Source organism: Neoarius graeffei, chromosome 16 (genome assembly GCF_027579695.1).
Source record: "Neoarius graeffei isolate fNeoGra1 chromosome 16, fNeoGra1.pri, whole genome shotgun sequence".
Taxonomy (NCBI): Eukaryota; Metazoa; Chordata; class Actinopteri; order Siluriformes; family Ariidae; genus Neoarius; species Neoarius graeffei.
In genome coordinates, this window is record NC_083584.1 from 60,309,226 (window position 1) to 60,334,171 (window position 24,946).

Here is a 24,946-nt window from a genome sequence, read left to right on the forward strand (position 1 = left end):
TAATGATCACAGTGCAAATATACGGTTTTAAAGTCACTGAGCTGCTGAACGTCAGCTGACGGGGTGAGAAAAATAAAACAAATATACATTTCTTACATGGAATTTTGACACAGTGAGTAAACTAAAGTATATTCAGTCGAGTCCAAAACTAGAAAATATTTTATGAGGAGAGAAATATATGCTATTAAATCACTGTTGATTTGTAGAGTTTATTATTATTATTATTTGTTCCTACAAGCACTTAAAGCTTGATACTACAGTGCTGATAAGAATACTAACAAAAATGTGTCTGTCTTACAGAAGAGTCCAAATGTCTGTATCTGTGTTCTGTTTGGTGATATTTTTATTCAGTACATATATGATCAGTGTTCAATCCGCAGGTATGTTAATAAAATCAGGGTTCTGTCAGTGTTCGTGTGTATGCGTTAGCACTAGCATTCAGTAAGTGTTCCATTGTGTCTCAGTGTTTATTAATCGCAGGGATGCTGTACAGATCCTGAGGCACCGTCGAGCCAACTACTTCCTGGAGGAGGTGAAACCTGGAGATCTGGAGCGCGAGTGTTATGAGGAGATTTGCTCAAAAGAGGAAGCTGCAGAAATCTTTCAGAGCACAGAGAAAACAGTACAGTGACTCTCTCTGTCTGTCTGTGTTGTTCACAGAATAGGGCCTCATTGTCTGGTCATTCATATTTCCTTTCTTTTCTTTTTTTTAACAGACAGAGTTTTGGTATCGATACAGACGTAAGTGTGTATGAAAACTGAATAATAGTTGGAACACTTCCTACAATGGCGTAACTTAAATTGCATTACTAAACAACATTTACACCAAAATTATACTGTATGATTCGTTTATTAATTATGTTTTTAGGTCTTCTGATGTCTCGTCAGTATCATGATAACATGTGTGTGTTGTTCAGGTCAGAGTCAATGCCGTGAAAACATGTGTTCTAATGGAGGGATTTGCACTCTAAGTGAACACACACGTTATGAGTGTATATGTCCACCACATTTCACCGGAAAATACTGTGAAACAGGTTCGCTTGCACTCTCACTACCTGATACTGTATGGTATATGCTCTCTAAATAGGACAAACGTAATACCACATGTATACCTTTATAAACACCTTGGTAAATCTCTCTCAGAGCCACATATCCTGTATACAGCCACATTCTGCGAAGGATGTCCTGAACCTCTATGTTACTACTGAAATGGTCACATTGTTAACCATGAGCCATGAAGGAACTGTTCAAATGACCAGACAGTATGCAGCAATAAGACAAATCAGCATTATCGTCAATTTCCTTTCCACACATTCATCCTGACCAGGGGTGGGTTTCCCAAAAGCCTCTTAATGCTAAGAGCATCTTAACTAGGAGAGAGAGTGTTCATTGTGATGCTTGCTGTACCATTTAACGATGATCTTTGTGGTACGATGCTTTTGGGGAACCCACCCCCAGACCAGTCCAGCACTTAATTTCTGCACCACATCCTATTATCAAACATGCATCGAACATGAGAGCAGGCAAGAAGTAAATAAAACATCTTGCAAATACAACCCCGATTCCAAAAAAGTTGGGACAAAGTACAAATTGTAAATAAAAACAGAATGCAATGATGTGGAAGTTTCAAAATTCCATATTTTATTCAGAATAGAACATAGATGACATATCAAATGTTTAAACTGAGAAAATGTATCATTTAAAGAGAAAAATTAGGTGATTTTAAATTTCATGACAACAACACATCTCAAAAAAGTTGGGACAAGGCCATGTTTCCCACTGTGAGACATCCCCTTTTCTCTTTACAACAGTCTGTAAACGTCTGGGGACTGAGGAGACAAGTTGCTCAAGTTTAGGGATAGGAATGTTAACCCATTCTTGTCTAATGTAGGATTCTAGTTGCTCAACTGTCTTAGGTCTTTTTTGTCGTATCTTCCGTTTTATGACGCGCCAAATGTTTTCTATGGGTGAAAGATCTGGACTGCAGGCTGGCCAGTTCAGTACCCGGACCCTTCTTCTACGCAGCCATGATGCTGTAATTGATGCAGTATTTGGTTTGGCATTGTCGTGTTGGAAAATGCAAGGTCTTCCCTGAAAGAGACGTCGTCTGGATGGGAGCATATGTTGCTCTAGAACCTGGATATACCTTTCAGCATTGATGGTGTCTTTCCAGATGTGTAAGCTGCCCATGCCACACGCACTAATGCAACCCCATACCATCAGAGATGCAGGCTTCTGAACTGAGCGCTAATAACAACTTGGGTCGTCCTTCTCCTCTTTAGTCCGAATGACACGGTGTCCCTGATTTCCATAAAGAACTTCAAATTTTGATTCGTCTGACCACAGAACAGTTTTCCACTTTGCCACAGTCCATTTTAAATGAGCCTTGGCCCAGAGAAGACGTCTGCGCTTCTGGATCATGTTTAGATACGGCTTCTTCTTTGAACTATAGAGTTTTAGCTGGCAACGGCGGATGGCACGGTGAATTGTGTTCACAGATAATGTTCTCTGGAAATATTCCTGAGCCCATTTTGTGATTTCCAATACAGAAGCATGCCTGTATGTGATGCAGTGCCGTCTAAGGGCCCGAAGATCACGGGCACCCAGTATGGTTTTCCGGCCTTGACCCTTACGCACAGAGATTCTTCCAGATTCTCTGAATCTTTTGATGATATTATGCACTGTAGATGATGATATGTTCAAACTCCTTGCAATTTTACACTGTCGAACTCCTTTCTGATATTGCTCCACTATTTGTCGGCGCAGAATTAGGGGGATTGATGATCCTCTTCCCATCTTTACTTCTGAGAGCAGCTGCCACTCCAAGATGCTCTTTTTATACCCAGTCATGTTAATGACCTATTGTCAGTTGACCTAATGAGTTGCAATTTGGTCCTCCAGGTGTTCCATTTTTGTACCTTTAACTTTTCCAGCCTCTTATTGCCCCTGTCCCAACTTTTTTGAGATGTGTTGCTGTCATGAAATTTCAAATGAGCCAATATTTGGCATGAAATTTCAAAATCTCTCACTTTCGACATTTGATATGTTGTCTATGTTCTATTGTGAATACAATATCAGTTTTTGATATTTGTAAATCATTGCATTCCGTTTTTATTTACAATTTGTACTTTGTCCCAACTTTTTTGGAATCAGGGTTGTATATACCGGTCAGCTGTCACATTATGACCACTGACAGGTGAAGTGAATAATGTTGACTATCTCATTACGGTGGCACCTGTCAAGGGGTGGGATATATTAGGCAGCAAGAGAACAGTCAGTTCTTGAAGTTGATGTGTTGGAAGAAGGAAAAATGGGCAAGCATAAGGATCTGAGTGACTTTGACAAGGGCCAAATTGTGATGGCTAGATGACTGGGACTAAGCATCTCCAAAATGGCACATCTTGTAGACTGTTCCCGGTATGCAGTGGTTAGTACCTACCAAAAGTGGTCCAAGTGGTCATGGGTGTCGAAGCCTCATTGATTCACATGGAACACGCAGGCTAGCCCATCTGGTCCAATCCCTCAGAAGAGCTACTGTAGCACAAACTGCTGAAAAAAGTTAATGCTGGCTAAAACAGAAAGGTGTCAGTATTATGTTTTCAGCAGTTTGTGCTACAGTAGCTCTTCTGAGGGATTGGACCATATGGGCTAGCCTTTGTACCCCATGCGAATCAATGAGCCTTCAACACCCATGACCCTGGCACCGGTACACCAGTTGTCCTTCCTTGGACCACTTTTGTTCGGTACTAACCACTGCATACCAGGAACACCCTACAAGGCGTGCCATTTTGGAAATGCTCAGACCCAGTCATCTAGCCATCACAATTTGGCCCTTGTCAAAGTTGCTGAGAGCCTTACGCTTGCCCATTTTTTCTTGCTTCCAACACAGCAACTTCAAGAACTGACTGTTCTCTTGCTGCCTAATATATCCCACCCCTCAACAGGCACCATTGTAATGAGACAATCACTGGTATTCACTTCACTGTCAGTTGTTTTTTTATTTTATGGCTGATCGGTGTATGCAAATGTATCGAATATTTCTTTTTATGAGTTACTGCAAAACAAAAATGAGATGAATTGGTCTGTTAGCGACAGTCACTTGATTCGCGTTTCAAGCTCGATCTTATTCTACTGGAAGAATTAAATGCTTGGAAGAGGCAAAATTATCCAATAGAATAAGACTGTTTCGAGCTTGAAATCAGTGCCGAGGTCGAGAAACTGCGTTTGCATTTGTGACATTACATTACCCGCTTGTTAGCCTGCTACATTTTTAATGTTAGCCTGAACGAGGAATTTTTGGCGTCCATACTGCCGTTGCCTAGCAGCAGTGTTCTCACACCAAGCATTTTGTATACATGACTTCCCATGTTGTAATCACGAGCTCACAAGTTCCATTTGAAGGCAGCAGTAGTTCTCAGAGGACATGTTTGTAGGTTGCAGTGCACTCTGGGAAGCATAGTCCGGGAGCATAGCTTGGCACTGCTTTCAGCACTGACATAACACTAACAAATAAGATCACAAAAATATTGGTTTTGTTTTGTTGCCAGGTGGCAGAAACTGGTTGACACAAATGTAATACCTCCCATTTGGTCATACTAACTTGCACACAAACATGGCTTGCTGTACATCATGCTGTGGGTGCTGAATTAATCAATTTGCATTGATTCATCTGTCTATTTCGTATTTATGGGTTGCAACAAACAAAATGACATACTTATTAAGACAAATAAGCATATTATTTTAGATCTGTCATAGACCCTGTGAGTAAATCAGCTCCTTGTTGTTATCAAGTTGTGGTTTTCACGTGGACACCTTTAGAAAAATAAGGGATTAATGTGTGTGAGAATGAACAGTTGGTGTGATTGCAGTAACTGATTAGTATTTGTGTTTGCATGCGTGTTTGGGTGTTCAGAGGTGTTTGAGTGTGAGTACAAGAATGGTGGATGTTTTCATTACTGCAAAGACTCACAACCGGTTGGTTTAAGTGTCACCTGCAGCTGTGCTGATGGATATGAACTGGAGGAGGACGGAAAAAGCTGCAAAGTGACGGGTAATAAAAAATAAACGCTACACTAAAACATTAATCACACTGTACTTGTAACATGCCCCTGTAACATACCTGATCAACCTTCACAGCGCAATTCCCATGTGGAAAACAATGGACTCATGGCTTTCTACAGCGCTCCTTACTGGATGACCTAAACCACACCCACACTGCAGAAGACCCCACCCACTACCCCACAAACAACAGTCAACTCATGTCAAATCACACCCATTCTCCAGAGAACGCCACTCACCTGATGTACAACATATCCACATCTAATAACTCAGATACACGGATTGTAGGAGGCCTGCTGCAGCGTCAGGGTGGAAGTCCATGGCAGGTGGGTGGAGTCTATCGGTCATGTGATCATGAAAATATGAGTTAAAAGTATAGCAGTGTTGCATGCAGTGTGTACTTTCTAGGCTCTGCTACGTGAGAAAAATGAGAAAGGTTTCTGTGGAGGAATACTGATCAATGAACGCTGGGTCGTTACAGCAGCACACTGTCTCCAGGAAACACCCGATCATGTGACCCTTGGTGAGCACCAAGCATCACATTCATCATATACAGTGCTGAGCGTAAATGAGTGCACCCCCTTTGAAAAGTAACATTTTAAACAATATCTCAATGAACACAATTTCCAAAATGTTGACAAGACAAAGTTTAATATAACATCTGTTTAACTTATAAAAGGAAAAAGTAAGGTTAATAATATAACTTAGATTACCCATTTTTCCGTTTTCCTCAAGTTAGGGTGGTGCAAAAATGGATACACCCCACAACAAAAACTACTACATCTAGTACTTTGTATGGCCTCCATGATTTTTAATGACAGCACCAAGTCTTCTAGGCATGGAATGAACAAGTTGGCGACATTTTACAACATCAATCTTTTTCCATTCTTCAACAACGACCTCTTTTAGTGACTGGATGCTGGATGGAGAGTGATGCTCAACTTGTCTCTTCAGAATTCCCCATAGGTGTTCGATTGGGTTCAGATCAGGAGACATACACTACCGTTCAAAAGTTTGGGGTCACTTTGAAATTTCCTTATTTTTGAAAGAAAAGCACTGTTCTTTTCAATGAAGATCACTTTAAACTAATCAGAAATCCACTCTATACATTGCTAATGTGGTAAATGACTATTCTAGCTGCAAATGTCTGGTTTTTGGTGCAATATCTCCATAGGTGTATAGAGGCCCATTTCCAGCAACTATCACTCCAGTGTTCTAATGGTACAATGTGTTTGCTCATTGCCTCAGAAGGCTAATGGATGATTAGAAAACCCTTGTACAATCATGTTAGCACAGCTGAAAACAGTTTAGCTCTTTAGAGAAGCTATAAAACTGACCTTCCTTTGAGCAGATTGAGTTTCTGGAGCATCACATTTGTGGGGTCGATTAAATGCTCAAAATGGCCAGAAAAATGTCTTGACTATATTTTCTATTCATTTTACAACTTATGGTGGTAAATAAAAGTGTGACTTTTCATGGAAAACACAAAATTGTCTGGGTGACCCCAAACTTTTGAACGGTAGTGTACTTGGCCACTGAATCACTTTCACCCTGTTCTTCTTCAGAAATCCAACAGTGGCCTTAGATGTGTGTTTAGTCATGTTGGAAAAGTGCACGATGACCAAGGGCACGGAGTGATGGTAGCATCTTCTCTTTCAGTATAGAGCAATACATCTGTGAATTCATGATGCCATCAATGAAATGCAGCTCCCCGATACCAGCAGCACTCATGCAGCCCCACATAAGGACACTGCCACCACCATGTTTCACTGTAGGCACCATGCAGTTTTCTTTGTATTCCTCACCTTTGCGACGCCATACAGTTTTGAAGCCATCAGTTCCAAAAACATTTATCTTGGTCTCATCACTCCAGAGTATAGAGTCCCAGTAGTCTTCATCTTTGTCAGCATGGGCCCTGGCAAACTCTAGGCGGGCTTTTTTGTGCCTGGGCTTTAGGAGAGGCTTCTTTCGTGGACGGCATCCATGCATGCCGTTCCTCTGCAGTGTACGCCGTATTGTGTCACGGGAAATAGTCACCCCAGTTTGGCTTTCTACTTCTTTAGATAACTGCAGTGAACTTGCACGCCGATTTTCTTCAACCCTTCTCATCAGAAGACGCTCCTGTTGAGGTGTTAACTTCCATGGATGACCTGGATGTAGATGGTTGCAGTTCCATCTTTCTTAAATTTTTGTACCACTTTTGGTACAGTATTCTGACTGATAAGTAAAGCTTTGCTGATCTTCTTGTAGCCTTCACCTTTGTGGTGTAAAGAAATTATTTTCTTTGGGGAATTCTGAAGAGACAAGTTGAGCATCACTCTCCATCCAGCATCCAGTCACTAAAAGAGGTCATTGCTGAAGAATGGAAAAAGATTGATGTTGTAAAATGTCACCAACTTGTTCATTCCATGCCTAGAAGACTTGGTGCTGTCATTAAAAATCATGGAGGCCATACAAAGTACTAGATGTAGTAGTTTTTGTTGTGGGGTGTACTCATTTTTGCGCCACCCTAATTTGAGGAAAACGGAAAAATGGGTAATTTAAGTTATATTATTAACCTTACTTTTTCCCATTATAAGTTAAATAGATGTTATATTAAACTTTGTCTTGTCAACATTTTGGAAATTGTTTGTGTTCATTGAGATATTGTTTAAAATGTTACTTTTCAGGGGTGGCACGGTGGTGTAGTGGTTAGCGCTGTCGCCTCACAGCAAGAAGGTCCGGGTTCGAGCCCTGTGGCCGGTGAGGGCCTTTCTGTGCAGAGTTTGCAGGTTCTGCCCGTGTGGGTTTCCTCTGGGTGCTCCAGTTTCCCCCACAGTCCAAAGACATGCAGGTTAGGTTAACTGGTGACTCTAAATTGACCGTAGGTGTGAATGGTTGTCTGTGTCTATGTGTCAGCCCTGTGATGACCTGGCGACTTGTCCAGGGTGTACCCTGCCTTTCGCCCATAGTCAGCTGGGATAGGCTCCAGCTTGCCTGCGATCCTGTAGAACAGGATAAAGCGGCTACAGATGATATGTTACTTTTCAAAGGGGGTGTACTCATTTATGCTGAGCACTGTACATCATAATATTAGAGGTCACTGGGTTTGATTTCTTTGGGTTTAGGTTTTCTTGAGTGTGGGTTCTGTGGAGTTTAGGTGTTCCGGATTTTATACCTTTGAGTTTGGACTTCTTGATTTCTTTGGGGATGTGTTACCTGGGGTTTGGGGTCTCTGGGTTTTGACTCTGGGTTTGATTTTTTGGAGGCTTGAGTTACCTGGGGTTTGACCACTCTGGGTTTGATTTCTTTGAGTTTGGATTATCTGGAGTTAGCGGTCTCTGGGTTTGATTCCTTTGGGCTTGGGATCCCTGGTTTTGATTCCTTTGGGTTTGGGGTCTCTGTATTTGATTGTTTTGGGTTAGGGATCCCTGGGTTTGATTTCTTTGGGTTTGGTGTCTCTGGGTTCAATTTCTTTGGGTTTAGGATCCCTAGGTCTTATTTCTTTGGGTTTGGGGTCTCTGGGTTTGATTTCTTTGGGTTTTGGATCCCTGGGTTTGATTTTTTGGGGGGGTTGGGGTCTCTGGGTTTGGCTACTTTGGGTTTGGGGTCTCTGTATTTGATTCTTCTGGGTTAGGGATCCCTAGGTTTTATTTTTTTTGGGTTTGGGGTCTCTGGGTTTGATTCTTTTGGGCTTGGGGTCTCTGGGTTTGATTCCTTTGGGTTTTGAATCCCTGGGTTTGATTTCTTTGGGGGTTGAGGTCTCGGGGTTTGATTTCTTTGGCTTTGGGGTCTCTGGATTTGATTCCTTTAGGCTTGTGTTGCCTGAGGTTTGGAGTCTCTGAGTTTGAGATCTCAGGGTTTGATTTCTTTGGGTTTAGGGTCTCCAGATTAGGGTGTTTGGATTAGTGTAAGGAACAAACTTCTTACATCATCTGTTTTGTGTGTGCAGGTGACTTTGATAAGTTTCGTCCTGATAAGGGTGAGCAGAGAATCAAGGTGGAGAAAGTTATCATTCATCCTCATTTCCATGAATACACATTTGACAGTGACATTGCCTTGCTCTACCTGGCTGAGTCGGTCGTCTTCAGTTCAGTCATCTCCCCTGCGTGTCTACCCAATGCTCGCCTGGCCAATCAGCTGGAACGACCAGGGAACAACGGCCTAGTGAGCGGCTGGGGTGCAACTCGCTACTTCGGCCGCTCTTCACGCTTTCTGCTGAAAGTGTCACTTCCTGTCGTGGACCAGGAGGCGTGTACAGGTTCCACTGATCAGGTGATCACTGATAACATGTTCTGCGCCGGATTTCTGCGTGCAGAGAAAGATGCATGCACCGGTGACAGCGGTGGTCCATTTGTGGTAAACTACAGGGGGACATGGTTCCTGACTGGAGTGGTGAGCTGGGGCGAGCGATGTGCTGCTGACGGAAAATATGGTGTGTACACGAGAGTCAGCAACTTCCTGTACTGGATACAAAACGAGATGAAGAAACAGGAAGAAACAATCAGCAAGAAAGCCAAACAGACAAACACCAGTTCGACCCAGCTCTCTTATTCATAACTAGTTTAAGCATGATTCCATCCATACACTATTAGAATGATAAAATATTATTGCTAGATGTTTTTAGTCACTTTTTAATGAAGGTATTGTAGGTTTTTGGTTTTGTACAATCAGTAATTCATCCAAATGATCAGTGTTAGATTTAGTTAAGAATATACTCAGTTTCAGCTTCAGGATCAGGACCCAGAAACAAATACCTCATACAGTGGTGCTTGAAAGTTTGTGAACCCTTTAGAATGATCTATATTTCTGCATAAATATGACCTAAAACATCATCCGATTTTCACACAAGTCCTAAAAGTAGATAAAGAGAACCCAGTTAAACAAATGAGACAAAAATATTATACTTGGTCATTTATTTATTGAGGAAAATGATCCAATATTACATGTCTGTGAGTGGCAAAAGTATGTGAACCTTTGCTTTCAGTATCTGGTGTGACCCCCTTGTGCAGCAATAACTGCAACTAAACGTTTGCGGTAACTGTTGATCAGTCCTGCACACCGGCTTGGAGGAATTTTAGCCCATTCCTCCGTACAGAACAGCTTCAACACTGGGATGTTGGTGGGTTTCCTCACATGAACTGCTCGCTTCAGGCCCTTCCACAACATTTCAATTGGATTAAGGTCAGGACTTTGACTTGGCCTTTATTGAGGAAAATGATCCAATATTACATATCTGTGAGTGGCAAAAGTATGTGAACCTCTAGGATTAGCAGTTAATTTGAAGGTGAAATTAGAGTCAGGTGTTTTCAATCAATGGGATGACAATCAGGTGTGAGTGGGCACCCTGTTTTATTTAAAGAACAAGGATCTATCAAAGTCTGATCTTCACAACACATGTTTGTGGAAGTGTATCATGGCACGAACAAAGGAGATTTCTGAGGACCTCAGAAAAAGCGTTGTTGATGCTCATCAGGCTGGAAAAGGTTACAAAACCATCTCTAAAGAGTTTGGACTCCATCAATCCACAGTCAGACAGATTGTGTACAAATGGAGGAAATTCAAGACCATTGTTACCCTCCCCAGGAGTGGTCAACCAAAGAGCAAGGCGTGTAATAGTCGGCGAGGTCACAAAGGACCCCTGGGTAACTTCGAAGCAACTGAAGGCCTCTCTCACATTGGCTAATGTTCATGTTCATGAGTCCACCATCAGGAGAACACTGAACAACAATGGTGTGCATGGCAAGGTTGCAAGGAGAAAGCCACTGCTCTCCAAAAAGAACATTGCTGCTCATCTGCAATTTGCTAAAGATCACGTGGACAAGCCAGAAGGCTATTGGAAAAATGTTTTGTGGACGGATGAAACCAAAATAGAACTTTTTGGTTTAAATGAGAAGCATTATGTTTGGAGAAAGGAAAACGCTGCATTCCAACATAAGAACCTGATCCCATCTGTGAAACATGGTGGTGGTAGTATCATGGGTTGGGCCTGTTTTGCTGCATCTGGGCCAGGACGGCTTGCCATCATTGATGGAACAATGAATTCTGAATTATACCAGCGAATTCTAAAGGAAAATGTCAGGACATCTGTCCATGAACTGAATCTCAAGAGAAGGTGGTTCATGCAGCAAGACAAAGACCCTAAGCACACAAGTCGTTCTACCAAAGAATGGTTAAAGAAGAATAAAGTGAATGTTTTGGAATGGCCAAGTCAAAGTCCTGACCTTAATCCAATCGAAATGTTGTGGAAGGGCCTGAAGCGAGCAGTTCATGTGAGGAAACCCACCAACATCCCAGAGTTGAAGCTGTTCTGTACGGAGGAATGGGCTAAAATTCCTCCAAGCCGGTGTGCAGGACTGATCAACAGTTACCGGAAACATTTAGTTGCAGTTATTGTTCCACAAGGGGGTCACACCAGATACTGAAAGCAAAGGTTCACATACTTTTGCCACTCACAGATCTGTAATATTGGATCATTTTCCTCAAAAAATAAATGACCAAGTATAATATTTTTGTCTCATTTGTTTAACTGGGTTCTCTTTATCTACTTTTAGGACTTGTGCGGAAATCTGATGATGTTTTAGGTCATATTTATGCAGAGATATAGAAAACTCTAAAGGGTTCACAAACTTTCAAGCACCACTGTACGTACCTGAAAGAGAACCCTTGGTGGTTTGGGAGTTTTATCGGTCTGACAGGCTTGTTCGGCTGCCAAGTGCTTCGGCACATTGAGAGCCAAAGGCTGAAGAATGCTTCTGTGTTTTACAGGCTTTGGAATATCGCTAGTTTCAGACGATGAACAGTGTCGATTGTTATCTTCTATAACTGAAGGCCATTCCGCAGACCGTGGAAATATTGCCGGGTCACAGTTTAAGTACATCTTTTTCCCACCAGAGAAATGTAAGCTACAAACACTTGTCCATTTCGATTCAGTACGAAGGTTTGCATTGCAGATTAAATTTTTCCATTTCTTTCTTCTCTTCTTCTCGACTGGCAGCTGATAAAAGCTCAAATTAGGTGTTCTCTTTGTTGTGGAAACACAGTAAGGCACACAGCAATTCGCTTTAGGCAGCACGGTTTTCCATTTCTTTCTTCTCTTCTTCTCGACTGGCAGCTGATAAAAGCTCAAATTAGGTGCTCTCTTTGTTGTGGCGACACAGTAAGGCACACAGCAATTCGCTTTAGGCAGCACGGTTAAAACTGGTTAGACAGAACAACGCAGTGTTTAACAAAGGCGAAAGTAAACAATACGGCAGTGCTGAACCCAGATATCGCCCGTAATGCAGTGTGGTAAACAAGCGATGATGTACGTAGTTACAGGTTAGGGTCATTGCGTTTTGTTCTGTTTAGTAAATGTAACATGGACTGTTGAATGGGGTTTAGAGATGTTGATTAAGGACTCTGTATTTTCTAATGCACGAATATCTGGGACTGATGTGATTTCAGATGCATTTTGAATGTGTTAAAAATGATATCAGCAACAGCTTGAGTAAAAAGTAGAATCTTAATCAGTATGTCTAAGATATTTTACTTTAATGACAGAACACACAAGTTAAAACTCTAAAATGTGTGTGTCTGCACGGTACATTTCATCCAGGGTGAATTCCTACCTCCCACCCAGTATTCCCGGGATCGGTTTTGGATCCACTAGAAGTGAGTGAGTTGAAATTTAAATAGTGAAAAATCCCAGATTTCCAATGGCAGTCTCAGACTTTTAAAGTCCGCTGTATATATTTTATCATCACATTCAAAAAAATATCCTCAACGTTCAGTGAGTTTTTAACTGAACTGAATACATTTTATTGTATTAATCTGAAAACATCAGTGTGTTGACCTGTATAATTATATATACACATGTACATTATACAGATATGTAAATACATCAGTATTTTAGTTCCACACGTGTACTGAAGAGCATCACAGTCTTAAAAGTCATCTTAAAAACATAGTCTTTGTTAATTTCATTAAGTGAAATACAGCAGCACTCTGTGTGTGTCTGAGTGTGAGAGATCACGGCTTCACCGCTGGAGCTCACAGTGTCCGATCACTCCACGTGTTTGGATAAATCTACTGAACCGAACGTTACTGGATCAGTCTGTTAGCTGTGAGGATAAACATACATATGTATGCATAAAACATTTCTTCTTTTATGTAGTAAATACATAAGGTTTTCATCTGCATATCCACTGCATACACAACAGGAATGAAAAACTCATCTCACGCAACTATAACTCAGGGTCAAAGGTCAGAATTACACAACTCAACAGGACAAAAAAAAAAAACCTAACATTAGACAACTTATTTGTGTAATATCAAACTAAAATACAGACATACGTTAAATAATATGGCAGAAGAAAATGAACACATTAGCCTGACTGAAGAACAGCATTAACGTAACATTTATAACGAGCTTCTTCACTTCGGAGTTGATTAGTTTCCAAGTTCTGGGTCACTATGGCCAGGTTGAGAAAACATTTAAACCCCAGGTTAGTGAATACGATTGACAGCTAATCAAAATCCTTCAACAATATACACCAACTGTCCACTTTACTAGGAACACCTGCTCGTTCATGCAATCTGATTGGATGGCCAGGTGTTCCTAATAAACTGCTCAGTATGTGCATATGAGATCTCATCTCATCATCTCTAGCCGCTTTATCCTGTTCTACAGGGTTGCAGGCAAGCTGGAGCCTATCCCAGCTGACTACGGGCGAAAGGCGGGGTACACCCTGGACAAGTCGCCAGGTCATCACAGGGCTGACACATACACTACGTTCACACTGCAAGGCTTAATGCTCAATTCCAATTTTTTTGTGAGGTCGTTCACATTAATAAATATATGCGACTTGTATGTGATCCTCAGTATGAACGAAAAGCGACCTAAAAGTGTTCCGCATGCGCATTGCAGGATACGATGACGTCACACGCAGTGAGCATGGCCAGTGTTTACGGAAGTAACCTAAAGTTTCCTGTGTATGACAGGAGCCAGCATGGAGTACCTGGCGATGATGCAGTTGTTGCTGCGACGGAGCCAGAACATGCACAATTATTGCTCCTTAATTTAAGGAGGAGGTTGAGAAGGAAGAGGGCAAGGGTTTTGGCTCAGGCGTTCTGCGAGGTAGTGACTGCAAGCTCCGTTCAAAGGAACATCAAAGCCATGTTGTTGTAACTTTTTTTGAGAGACCCGCCGCCTACTTCAGCGCAGAATAGTGACGTTTGTGGCTTGTTGATGACGTGCAAGTCGGATGAATGCGACCTGGCGGTTCAGACTGAAGTCGCATATGAAAAGATCGGATAGGAATCGGAATTAGGACCACATATCCAAACGGCCTGGGTCGGATTTGAAAAAATCGGATCTGTGTCGTTCATATTGTCAATAAAAGATCGGATACAGGTCACATATGGGCGAAAAAATCGGATTTGAGTCACTTCAGCCTGCAGTGTGAACGTAGTGATAGACACAGACAACCATTCACACTCACATTCACACCTACGCTCAATTTAGAGTCACCAGTTAACCTAACCTGCATGTCTTTGGACTGTGGGGGAAACCGGAGCACCCGGAGGAAACCCATGCGGACACGGGGAGAACATGCAAACTCCGCACAGAAAGGCCCTCGCCGGCCACGGGGCTCGAACCCGGACCTTCTTGCTGTGAGGCGACAGCGCTAACCACTACACCACCGTGCCGCCTGCATACGAGATGAGATTTTAAAATATATACATTTTAATTCTCTAAATAGATGATGTATAATAATACATTATATACAATAATACGTGTGTGTATATATTTGGGCAAGAATTTGGTCAAAGTGATCTGAGAGCGAAAATCTTTTGGGGTGCCCAAACTTTTGCATGGTGCTCCTTTCCATTTCTTTCACTCTAAAATTGTACAAAACAAAAACAGTACACTAACCTTGCTTAAAATGTGCAAAAGGATGTTTCGTCTTTAACTTGATGCCTTTTGGAGATCAGTTGATCTTTTACTCACTTAACGATGAACAGTAACAGACATTTTGACCTGGGGTGCCTAAACTTTCCCACAACCTTCAGACACATTGTTGAGGTTGATCAGAACAGTCATAAGAAGTGTATATTATTTAGCATCTTTACAGTAATCTCTTGGTCCCCTTTAGTCACCGGAGAGAAACAGGAAGTGATCGGACCTCCTCAACTCTGATTCCTAAAAGCCGAACTCAAAAATCCCAGAACCTGAAATGTTAAGCTTGAACCCGAAACCTTCAACCAGAACTACAGCTGAACGTATCGCCTCAGGACAGAACCTCTCGCATCTCCCGCCCTCAGCTCTTCTCCGCCGTCTTTCCTTCCCTCTGTCCTTTCTGTGAGTCGTCCTGAGTGTTGAAGTGTCTGCGTGAGAGCTGCTCTGGATCATGAGACGCCATGTTACTGAAATCACGGACAATGTCCTGAAATGTCTCATCGTCTCCTACAGAAAGAGACAGACAGAGAGAGAGAAAGGAGTTTTAAAAGGCGTAATAAATAATACGTAAAGCTAAATAAAGCTCAAAAGAGAAAAAGAAAGCAAAATAAGCTCAGATAAACCTAAATTAAGAAAAAAATCCAAATAAAGCTAAATAAAAGTTAAAAAAAAAAGCCAAAGAAGTCAGATAGTGGGCAGCACGGTGGTGTAGTGGTAAGCGCTGTCGCCTCACAGCAAGAAGGTCCGGGTTCGAGCCCCGTGGCCGGCGAGGGCCTTTCTGTGTGGAGTTTGCATGTTCTGCCCGTGTCCGCGTGGGTTTCCTCCGGGTGCTCTGGTTTCCCCCACAGTCCAAAGACATGCAGGTTAGGCTAACTGGTGACTCTAAATTGACCGTAGGTGTGAATGTGAGTGTGAATGGTTGTCTGTGTCTATGTGTCAGCCCTGTGATGACCTGGCGACTTGTCCAGGGTGTACCCCGCCTTTCGCCCGTAGTCAGCTGGGATAGGCTCCAGCTTGCCTGCGACCCTGTAGAACAGGATAAAGCGGCTAGAGATAATGAGAAATCAGATAGTCAAATCAACCCAAATAAATTCAAAAAAAAAAAAAAAAAAAAAAACACCCCATAAACCAAAATATAGGCAAATAAATCCAAATTTGAATTACTGTGTGATGCATTATGGGAAGGTTCTTACCCACGGATCCAAAAAATCCTTCAGACTCTCTCATTTCTTCATTCATACGAGCCATCCTCAACCTGCAAAACACACACTCAGGTTAGCATGAGAGTTATGAGGTGTATTCACAGATACACTACCGTTCAAAAGTTTGGGGTCACCCAGACAATTTAGTGTTTTCCATGAAAAGTCACACTTTTATTTACCACCATAAGTTGTAAAATGAATAGAAAATATAGTCAAGACATTTTTCTGGCCATTTTGAGCATTTAATCGACCCCACAAATGTGATGCTCCAGAAACTCAATCTGCTCAAAGGAAGGTCAGTTTTATAGCTTCTCTAAAGAGCTCAACTGTTTTCAGCTGTGCTAACATGATTGTACAAGGGTTTTCTAATCATCCATTAGCCTTCTGAGGCAATGAGCAAACACATTGTACCATTAGAACACTGGAGTGAGAGTTGCTGGAAATGGGCCTCTATACACCTATGGAGATATTGCACCAAAAACCACACATTTGCAGCTAGAATAGTCATTTACCACATTAGCAATGTATAGAGTGGATTTCTGATTAGTTTAAAGTGATCTTCATTGAAAAGAACAGTGCTTTTCTTTCAAAAATAAGGACATTTCAAAGTGACCCCAAACTTTTGAACGGTAGTGTACACAGAGAAGTGTACACTAGGCCTGAGTCACTCTGGAGAAAAGTGCAAATATTTGTGATAGGATGAGAGCGGCCTGGTTTACACTTCTGCGGCTGTGTATCTGTGAACACACCTCAGAGGTGCTAATATAAACATTAGGGCTGGGTATCACCAGATACCTCACGATACGATACTATGGCGATATTTTGCCCACGATAACGATAATATCACGGTACAGCGATTCTGCAATAATCGATATATTGCAAGAAATTTCAACCACATCACGATATCTGTGTCACTGAAGAAAATCAGAATTTATTGACCACTGTAAAATTACATTTCACATACATAACTACACACTCTTGCCAGACACATATTTGTCTCTGTTCCACTGCTGGCAAAACCAAGAGTTGCTTCACTACAACATACAGAAAATTCCCATTTCTGTGCTAGTATTCTCAACTTTTCTGTAAGCATGGACACATCAGTGCTGCTTAACAAGCAGAATCAAATTGTTTTATGAAAACTTAAAACTTGCACTGCAGACTGCACATACATTTCAGTGCTAACACTAATATCAATTTGTTCTTTGTAAACTTGAGAACATATACCGGAGAACATTTAACTTGTGCTTATTTTGCAGGAACAACACACTGTCTGAAACACATTGAAAAGTGCAGTGTGCATCTTAGTCTCCTACTGCGCATCTTAGTCTCCTACTGCGCATGCGCGAAGCCTACTGCGCATGCACAGAACACATGAATTAGCAAGTTCTCATACAGACCGGTTTATTATTCAAAACAAAGGATTACAAATTATTTGACTCGGCCAAAGACTCGACCAATACGCACAAAACATAAAAATCGGCAAATGCGTGAAATACTCACCGATTTTCTATCAGCCCAGCTGATCGGGAGAACAAAACTACTGTTGAATTTTCCTACCCTCCTGGATTTCGCGCATGCGCAGTAGGCTTGGTAGGACAAATCCAAGAGGTAGGATAACTTTACAGAACACCGGCTCACTGTTTTTTTCTCCTTTCCTTTGGAATCCAAAGTGCCTCCAAACATCTGCCTTAAAGTTCGGCGGCGTCTCTAGGTTTACATTAACAGCCATGCTTGCTTGTTTTTTTTCCTCACTGCAACCGCCGGGGAAAAAAGAGAAGACGAAGAGTGCCTTGCAGTGAGGGAGCGGCACAGCGACACCTCGCGGAGCGGAGGTGCGGAAGTCGTACTGGATTTACAACCCGTCTGAAACGATTTATTATTTGAAAAAATATCGATATTCAAATTTTGAGTATCGATATTGAATCAGAAGACAAAGTATCGTGATATATCACCTTATCGATATTTTTGCACACCCCTAATAAACATGTCCACTAGGGGGCAGACAATGAAAACCTAAATGAAGATTTTGCGTTTCAGTGCGAAAAAAAAATTGATAACACAGAATATACGCCAATTGTGTGTGTGTGTGTACAAGCACACGTCTCCATTACTCACAGAGTAACAATGTCGGCGTGAGCCGTTTCTATGGCAATAGTGAGGGGGTCCTTTCCCTTTTCATCTGCTGCGTACTGATTGGCTCCTCTCTTCAACAGCAGACACACCTGCCTGAATGGACCAATCAAAGCCGAGCACATCACTTCCTGTTAACAACACTGCTGTGTGTGTGTGTGTGTGTGTGTGTGTGTGTGTGTGTGTGTGTGTGTGTGTTACCCTGTGTGTCCCCGTGTTGTAGCTGTGTGTATTGCTGCATGTCCATGTTGGTCTCTGTGATTGACGCTTGCGCCGTTCTGCAGAAGGAATTCGCACGCCACTAATGAACCCTACACACACAGAGTTAAAATTTACTGTTACATTATTATAATCATTTTGGTTTTGATCTTAAGGAGGTGGAGCTTACTCCAATCGCTGCACCAATCAGAGGCGTCCGTCCCTCGGCGTTAGTCCAGTTCACGTCGCCTCCCTGAGCCAGAGCCAGAGCCATGGAGATGATGTCACCACCCACCGCCGCATCATACAGTCTCCGTCCTGCCCACTGCTGTACTGTCTCTGTGGAAATGCGCACGTGCGGGCGCGCACAACGATTTCTCGATTAGTGTCGCTGAATTACAGAACTGATATTTATTTAATGAAAGAATAAATGAATCAGCGAGCCAACAAATGAATCGCTGAATCAATGTTCTGACAGTGTGTGTGTGAGAGTCACCAGTGAGATGAGGGTCACAGCCCTGAACGAACTTCTTCTCCACGTACTTCATTCTGATATACACCTCCTTCTGCTGCCTGAGACACACACACACACACACAGATATGTTGACGTGTGTGTGTGTGTGTGTGTGTGTGTGTGCGCGTGTGTGTGTGTGAGAGAGAGAGTGTACACATTCTTACCGAGAGCTATCAGAGTTGGGTTTCTCCATCTCAGACAAGTGAGATTCATAAATTCCATTGACGACATCATTTCCCAGAACACACAACAGCTGCACACAAATACAATTTAATGACGTTTATGCAGATTTATGCAAATGACAAACATTTATGTCAGTGTTCTGGATAATGTGTGTGTGTTTACCTTTAGCTGTTCAGGGTCCCAGGAATCAAGAGTGAGAGAGCGAACCTTAGACAGATGTACACCAAGACTCCTTCAACACACACACACAGTAAATGTGCTGAACAGACATTACCTATGGAACACACACACACACCAGGTGAGTGTGTTGCTCAGACATTACCTGTGGATGCCAGAGCACTCAATACAGACTGTGATTCCGAGGTTCACACTGGCCCAATGAGGCTCCGCCTCCCCACAGTCACAGCAGCGGTGGTTACCATGGCTATGGAGAACGGTGCTAAGAGGACCAGGGAGAGGGGCGGGAACAGGAGCAGGAAGAGAACCATCCTTCACCTGAAGAGAGAGACACGCAGATCATTCTCAAAACACACTAGAGCCCACAATAAACACCAAAGTGCTCTGCGTGTGTGTGTGTGTGTGTATACCTGTGTGTGTTCAGACTGCACTCTCTCTCTGTATGCCAGGTCAATGCGGCTCTGCACTGCGTTCATCCACGCCATCTTTAATTCCTCCGAGTCTGCCTGTAAAACACAGCTCCTGAACACACACACACACCCCAAGTTATACATTTTACATTTGTGCTTGTGTATGTGTGAAATATTTTGTTTTAGTGTGTGTGTGTGTGTGTGTGTGTGTGTGTGAGAGAGAGAGAGAGAGAGAGAGAGTGAGTGAGTTACTTCTGCACAGACAGCAGCTCAAAACAGAAACGCCGATCGATTGAGTCCAGGGATTTTACAGCACACAGCCGGAGATCATCAAACAGCACAAGTGGCTGCTCCTACACACACACACACACACACACACACACACAATATGAAATCATGGCCAGTATTACCACTTGAGGTTCAATTTGAATAAAATCACTCCATAAAATCTAGCAGTCTACCACCACATTGCAGTAACACATCAGCACATCACACATCAACATAATTAACCAACACACACACACACATACATTCACAAACACATCTAGCAGACGAACTAACATTGACACATTAACAGTGTGTACCTTGTGTGATTTGGTGTAAATCAGCTGATTATGAGTCGCTGAAAACCAACACCTGATCAAACACAGACACACAGTGAACAGTCAGTGAACACAGCTCTGTCTCTCTCTCATTCGGTCTCTCTTTCTTGCTCTCATTCTGTCTCTGTCTGTCTCTCTCTCTCTCATTCTGTCTGTCTCTCTCTCTCATTCTGTCTCTCTCATTGTCTCTCTCAATGTCTCATTCTGTCTCTCTCACTGTCTCATTTGGTCTCTCTCAGTCTCATTCTGTCTCACTGTCTCATTCTGTCTCTTTCACTGTCTCATTCTGTCTCTCGCCCTTGTTCTGTCTCTCATTCTGTATGCCTGTCTCTCTCATCATCTTTCGCTCTCTTTCTCTCATTCTGTATCTGTCTCTCTCTCACGTTCTCTCTCCCTCATCGTCTCTGTCTCTCATTCTGTCTGTCTGTCTCTCATTCTGTCTGTCTGTCTCTCATTCTGTCTGTCTCATTCTCTCGCTCATTGTCCCTCACCCTTGTTCTGTCTCTTGTTCTCTTGTCTGCCTGTCTCTCATCATCTTTTGCTCTCTCACTGTCTCATTCTGTCTCTCTCTCTCACCGTCTCATTCTGTCTCTCTCTCTCACCGTCTCATTCTGTCTCTCTCTCTCGCCGTCTCATTCTGTCTCTCATTCTGGCTGTCTCTTTCTCTCTGGCCGTCTCATTCTGGCTGTCTCTTTCTCTCTGGCCGTCTCATTCTGTCTCTCATTCTGGCCGTCTCATTCTGTCTCTCATTCTGGCCGTCTCATTCTGTCTCTCATTCTGGCCGTCTCATTCTGTCTCTCATTCTGGCCGTCTCATTCTGTCTCTCATTCTGGCCGTCTCATTCTGTCTCTCATTCTGGCCGTCTCTTTCTCTCTCATTCTGGCCGTCTCTTTCTCTCTCATTCTGGCCGTCTCTTTCTCTCTCATTCTGGCCGTCTCTTTCTCTCTCATTCTGGCCGTCTCTTTCTCTCTCATTCTGGCCGTCTCTTTCTCTCTCATTCTGGCCGTCTCTTTCTCTCTCATTCTGGCCGTCTCTTTCTCTCTCATTCTGGCTGTCTCTTTCTCTCTCATTCTGGCTGTCTCTTTCTCTCTCATTCTGGCTGTCTCTTTCTCTCTCATTCTGGCTGTCTCTTTCTCTCTCATTCTGGCTGTCTCTTTCTCTCTCATTCTGGCTGTCTCTCTCTCTCATTCTGGCTGTCTCTCTCTCTCATTCTGGCTGTCTCTCTCTCTCATTCTGGCTGTCTCTCTCTCTCATTCTGGCTGTCTCTCTCTCTCATTCTGGCTGTCTCTCTCTCTCATTCTGGATGTGTCTCTCTCTCATTCTGGATGTGTCTCTCTCTCTCATTCTGGATGTGTCTCTCTCTCTCATTCTGGATGTCTCTCTCTCGGTTTCTCTCTCTCACTCTGTCTGCCTATCTTTCTCTCTCTCTCTCATTCTGCCTTTCTCCCTCTCTCATCCTCTCCCTCACTCTGTCTGCCTATCTTTCTGTCTCTCATTCTGTCTTTCTCCCTCTCTTTCTCTCTGTCTCTCTCTCTCCCTCTCTCATCCTATCTTTCTCTTGCTCTCATACTATCTGTGTGTCTCTCTCTCACACCTCTTCCAGGTCTTGTTTTTCCTCCGTGAGCGTTTAAACAGATATCCTTCAATTGCTCCTCCACTGAACAGCACAGTCTCCCCACAGGCATCCTAAACACACACACACACACACACACACACACACACACACACACAGAGCTGTTATAAGGTCGATGTACTACATGGTTATTACTGTGTAAAGTTATAACAGTATATATAATGTTATAACTCACAGTAAGTGTAAAATAAGTTGATTACACTACAGTTTACTTGACTGTTATAACTGCTATCAATACTGCACTTATTAGTGTTAATAAGACCCAATACTGTAGAGAACACGAGTCACTGACTCTCTGCTGGACGAGCAAGTGCTGATGTTCCAGCTTCTTCTTTCTGTTCACACATTCAGCAGAGAGTCGAGACAGCTGTGGACAGACGGACACACACAGACAGACACACACACACGGTCTAAAGGTTAAAGTATGTGTGCTAGTGAAGGCTATAGAGTAAAAGAGTGTGTGTGTGTGTGTGTACCTCAGCTGCCATGATCTTCATGGTGGGCTCCAGATCTTTTAGCAGGTCAAAGCCCTGATGAAAAAATGTGTTCTGCGCGTTAAAAAAGGAGAAAACCTAAAAACAAACAGGAAAAAAATGTTAAAATCTCAAAGAGAATTTTGGACTGAAGTAGTCGACTCGGAATACGACTCATTGTGTTTCATACTTACTGAGTTCAGCGTGTCCAGCTTCTGCTGAGTCAGGAAATTATTAAGCTGAAATCAATGGGGGAAAATTAAAACAAGGATCCGTCTGTTAGTCCTTCAGTCTCTGGATAACCACAATTTGAGACACAGCTCATGATTTAATAACCAGTCAGGGATCATACTGAGGCTCATCCCCTTACATTAGTACACTATATGCTGGATCAGTGGAGATTATATGGTCTACACAGTGAACAGTGTGTGATTCAGGATATGTCCACACTGGTGTTTATAATGTTATCTATGTGGCCTATGAAGTATAAAAGGTGTGTGGTTTGGGACACGTCCATGAGACACTAATAACACAATCTACTGGAGGCTTCCTACATTAATGTGCTGCAGTACAGCAGTGTGTGTGTGTGTGTGTGTGTGTTACCTGTAGGCAGTAGTCCAGGCTGCAGTGTGTGTAGCACTTGCGTGTGGCGAGCAGCAGGTGCGTGTGTCGCTCTGCTTCAGCCACTTTGTGCTGTGGAACCTGAGCACTCTTAAGCAGTGCCGTGTTCAGCTCATCTCTGATCCGTACACACTCACAGCGAGCGGAACGCAGTGGGGGGAGGAACCTGCACGTGCGCACACACACATTGTACAGATCACACACACACACACACACACACAAATTACACATAAATAATACATATACGTGTATGAGTGAGTGTGTGTGTGTATTTCTTGTGCATTTGCTATAGACATACTGCATTAGTAGGTTTGTGAGTTGCTGTGTGATCGCTCTCCGAGTCTGGTCAAGCAGCATCTAAACATAAATACACACACACCAATATACACAGTTATTGACTCACTCAAAACACTGATCTACTGACCGACTCACTGACTGACTGAGACAGTGGGTGACTCAATGAGATACTAACTGACTGAGCTACTGGCCGACTCGCTGAGCTACTGGGTGAGTGCCTGAGCAGGGGTGATAGCGTTCCGGCGCCGCGCCGGATTTCCGGCGTACCGTGGCTGGGGAAAAAAAAAAATCTAGTTCGCCCATTGTCCTGTGTCATTCTGAGATGCGCAGATAGACAGTAAAGGGAATTCGCATGATATGGAACTAGTGGGAAAAAAGTGCCGTCACGGCACGAATGTGGTCTAATTCGTGCCGTGACGGCACTTTTTTCCCACTAGTTCCATATCATGCGAATTCCCTTTACTGTCTATCTGCGCATCTCAGAATGACACAGGACAATGGGCGAACTAGATTTTTTTTTTTCCCCAGCCACGGTACGCCGGAAATCCGGCGCGGCGCCGGAACGCTATCACCCCTGCCTGAGACACTGGCCGACTCGCCGAGACACTGGCAGACTCCCCGAGACACTGGCCGACTCCCCGAGACACTGGCCGACTCCCCGAGACACTGGCCGACTCCCCGAGACACTGGCCGACTCCCCGAGACACTGGCAGACTCCCCGAGACACTGGCAGACTCCCCGAGACACTGGGTGACTGCCTGAGACACTTGCCGACTCACTAAGACACTGGGTGACTGCCTGAGACAGTGGCCGATTCGCTGAAACACTGGGTGACTGCCTGAGACACTGGCCGATTTGCTGAGACACTAGGTGACTGCCTGAGACACTGGCCGACTGCCTGAGACACTGGCCGACTGCCTGAGACACTGGCCGACTGCCTGAGACACTGGCCGACTGCCTGAGACACTGGCCGACTCGCTGAGAGACTGGCCGACTCGCTGAGAGACTGGCCGACTCGCTGAGAGACTGGCCGACTCGCTGAGAGACTGGCCGACTCGCTGAGAGACTGGCCGACTGCCTGAGACAGTGGCCGATTCGCTGAAACACTGGGTGACTGCCTGAGACACTGACCAACTCGCTGAGACACTGGCCGACTGCCTGAGACACTGGCCGACTGCCTGAGACACTGGCCGACTCGCTGAGACACTGGCCGACTGCCTGAGACTGAGACGCTGGCCGACTCGCTGAGACGCTGGCCGACTGCCTGAGACGCTGGCCGACTCGCTGAGACGCTGGGTGACTGCCTGAGACGCTGGCCGACTCGCTGAGACGCTGGCCGACTGCCTGAGACGCTGGCCGACTCGCTGAGACGCTGGCCGACTCGCTGAGACGCTGGGTGACTGCCTGAGACGCTGGCCGACTCGCTGAGACACTTGCTGTGAGGCGACAGCGCTAACCACTACACCACCGTGCCGCCCACCTACTGAACTGACTGATCAATTATACTGATAAGTATACTGAGTCAT

General features: G+C 43.6%; 2 protein-coding genes across 2 annotated transcripts in view; one reads left to right on the top strand and one right to left on the bottom strand.

The window, feature by feature from the left end:
• Nucleotides 1-310: 310 nt before the first annotated feature.
• Nucleotides 311-9,597, top strand: LOC132900268 (coagulation factor X). Its single transcript, XM_060942274.1, has 8 exons — nt 311-380; nt 465-622; nt 717-741; nt 918-1,034; nt 4,913-5,050; nt 5,137-5,384; nt 5,467-5,581; nt 8,990-9,597. Exons 1-8 carry the CDS (start codon nt 311-313, stop codon nt 9,595-9,597), a joined length of 1,479 nt encoding a protein of 492 aa, XP_060798257.1.
• Nucleotides 9,598-12,809: 3,212 nt separating this feature from the next.
• zgc:162872 (BAR_ACAPs and ArfGap_ACAP domain-containing protein) overlaps nt 12,810-24,946 on the bottom strand; it is a 30,938-nt gene continuing 18,801 nt past the window's right edge. Inside the window, exons 5-22 of the mRNA XM_060943295.1 lie at nt 23,422-23,480; nt 23,106-23,289; nt 22,697-22,741; nt 22,506-22,601; nt 22,322-22,396; nt 21,991-22,082; nt 20,379-20,430; nt 20,047-20,147; nt 19,795-19,906; nt 19,530-19,702; nt 19,370-19,439; nt 19,189-19,277; nt 19,007-19,083; nt 18,701-18,849; nt 18,514-18,623; nt 18,298-18,408; nt 16,171-16,232; nt 12,810-15,484 (exon numbers count right to left, since the gene is read on the bottom strand). Of these exons, the coding sequence (XP_060799278.1) occupies nt 15,339-15,484; nt 16,171-16,232; nt 18,298-18,408; nt 18,514-18,623; nt 18,701-18,849; nt 19,007-19,083; nt 19,189-19,277; nt 19,370-19,439; nt 19,530-19,702; nt 19,795-19,906; nt 20,047-20,147; nt 20,379-20,430; nt 21,991-22,082; nt 22,322-22,396; nt 22,506-22,601; nt 22,697-22,741; nt 23,106-23,289; nt 23,422-23,480 (1,803 nt within the window). The 3' untranslated portion in view covers nt 12,810-15,338. The remainder of the gene's footprint in view (nt 15,485-16,170; nt 16,233-18,297; nt 18,409-18,513; nt 18,624-18,700; nt 18,850-19,006; nt 19,084-19,188; nt 19,278-19,369; nt 19,440-19,529; nt 19,703-19,794; nt 19,907-20,046; nt 20,148-20,378; nt 20,431-21,990; nt 22,083-22,321; nt 22,397-22,505; nt 22,602-22,696; nt 22,742-23,105; nt 23,290-23,421; nt 23,481-24,946) is intronic.

Bases quoted from the DNA above. Each gene is read 5' to 3' on its own strand.
- LOC132900268 (XM_060942274.1), top strand. From the start codon at position 311: ATGTCTGTATCTGTGTTCTGTTTGGTGATATTTTTATTCAGTACATAT. The intron at 623-716 runs GTACAGTGACTC...TTTTTTTAACAG, and splicing joins TTCAGAGCACAGAGAAAACA to ACAGAGTTTTGGTATCGATA. The intron at 5,051-5,136 runs GTAATAAAAAAT...CAACCTTCACAG, and splicing joins AAAAAGCTGCAAAGTGACGG to CGCAATTCCCATGTGGAAAA.